Here is a 2133-nt window from a genome sequence, read left to right on the forward strand (position 1 = left end):
CAAAGAACTATTCATTGGTAACCCCGTTTTAAATGGAAAAAGTCACACTCATTAGAATAAACCCAGACTGAACATTTATAAACATGTATGAAATTAAATGAAACATCAACCACAGTTCACATTTTAATAAATATTTTATTTAAAAGCAACTTTGAATGACATTAAATACAAATAAATAAAAAACAAAGAAAAAGTGCAACATAACACTTTAACATCACATTTCAAAATGAAAGTGCAGAAGAAAAAAGAATCAAAGACCTTGTAAATACTGCTGACACGCACCACACTGGCTGTGCTCAGCTTCTCCAGCACTGCAGCTCAAACAAACAGTGCAAAGCTAACAGCACACAGACTGATATAAACAACATTGACGTGTAAACTCAATTCATGCACTGTCCTGTAGTGGCTCTGAGAAATTACAGCATGTGGCATTCACAGTTTTAAGAAATGTACTGCATTCTCTTTTAAAGTAAGCTTTTTACACAAGGAAATGCAACATAAAATACACACATAGTACACAGTCCTGCATAATCCTCCTGTTACACATTTTAAAAGACTCAACACCTCGGGTGCCACCTTAGCACTGCTACAAAGAAACTGATAAAAACAAATGCTCCGATAACATGGAGACTTAAAAAAAACAAAAAATACAACTCTTACGTATTTGTTTGATCTCGCACACAGCTTCACCCTCAAACACATCACCAGGCAAAGCTCATCACACTGTGAATGAAGCAATGCCTTTATCCCGTCCTTCCTCAATGCCCTGTCCTTGCAACACCATCAGTTAAAGTCACTGTGGGCAGGCTGTCCTGTCAGCTGTTGCAGTTGATCACCCTCGCTGCAGCTCCGCAAGGCGCTGCATTAGGAGATGCTGCAGCTGTTGGTCTTGTTCATGGGCGGCCGGGAGCTGCTGTCCTTGGGGAAGGTCTCCCTCCGGCGCCTTAGCGCTGGGCTCAGGCGGCTGGGCAGGTTGGCCTGCTGCAGGAGCTCACTGAACACCTCCACCACGTTCTCGTTGTCCTTGGCCGAAGCTTCCAGGAAGCGGTTGTTCCAGTCGAGCTCCACAGTGGACAGCACAGCCTCGCTGGGCACCTGCCTCCCCTCCTCCCGGTCCATCTTGTTTCCCACCACCACGATGGGCGTGAACTTGTCCTCCTTGAGCTCCAGGATCTCGTCCCGCAGGCTCTTGACCACCTCCAGGGACTGGGTGTCGTCGATGGCGTAGACGAGGGCGAAGGCGTCGCTGTTCTGGATGCACAGCTTCCTCATGGCCGGGAAGGAGTAGCTGCCGCTGGTGTCCATGATCTCGATGGTGATCGTCACCCCGCTGATCTCGTACTCCTTGCTGTGGAGCTCCTCCACCGTCCTCCTGTGCTTGGTCTCGAAGGTGTCCTGGAGGAAGCGCTGGATCAGGGCTGTCTTCCCCACCCCGGCCGCCCCAAGGAACACCAGGCGCACCTGGGTCTTGTCTTTCACTGCCAGGGACATCTCCACACAGAGAGAACGCTTCTTTTACAAGAGCCTTCGCTTTCAAAGGAGTTTTAGCTTCAGCACCTTGCTTAACCAGCGCTTTGTTAGAAGTTGGTTGTCTCTTTCCTTTATGGTTTGCTAGCTCAGGCTGAAACTTTCCCGTCCTCCCAATTCTTGTTATTTGATTGCTAATTCTGCGCTGGCTGCACTGGCTAGATGGTGGTGTGATGCTCTTATCTCTGGATAGTCTCTGCTCTGCCTCAGCAGCACACGCCCCTATTTATACATGTTTTCAGCCGGGATAATTCTGAGGGTTCGTCCAATCAGCACACCGCAGGGCTTCCAAGGCTTCTGTTCTCATAGCCAATGGGAGATCTCCATGCAAATGAGGCTGAGGTTGTAAAAGTAGGTAGTGGCTTTGCTGAGTGAGGTGAGTTTGTGTATGTGTGTGTGTGTGGAGAGGTGTCCTCTCTGGAGACTCGAGCACTCCTGTAGCTGATTCTGATTTCGAGCAATAATAATTTTTCCTGCTGATTTACTCTTTATCTAAGTTGCTGCCCGGTGGCTGTACTGCACTGTACCTGAATGCTTTGCATGAGCTCTGCCCAACGTGTATGTCTGTATTGTGCTCACTGTGACTGCCCAAGCCTGGATGTATTT

General features: G+C 48.1%; 1 protein-coding gene across 1 annotated transcript; it reads right to left on the minus strand.

The window, feature by feature from the left end:
- Nucleotides 1–243: 243 nt before the first annotated feature.
- Nucleotides 244–1709, minus strand: rasd4 (rasd family member 4). Its single transcript, XM_041222270.1, has one exon. The coding sequence runs from the start codon at nt 1489–1491 to the stop codon at nt 865–867; it is 627 nt and encodes a 208-aa protein (XP_041078204.1). The 5' UTR covers nt 1492–1709; the 3' UTR covers nt 244–864.
- Between the last annotated feature and the right edge of the window lie 424 nt (nt 1710–2133).

This window comes from Polyodon spathula, chromosome 21 (genome assembly GCF_017654505.1).
Source record: "Polyodon spathula isolate WHYD16114869_AA chromosome 21, ASM1765450v1, whole genome shotgun sequence".
NCBI classification, from domain to species: domain Eukaryota; kingdom Metazoa; phylum Chordata; class Actinopteri; order Acipenseriformes; family Polyodontidae; genus Polyodon; species Polyodon spathula.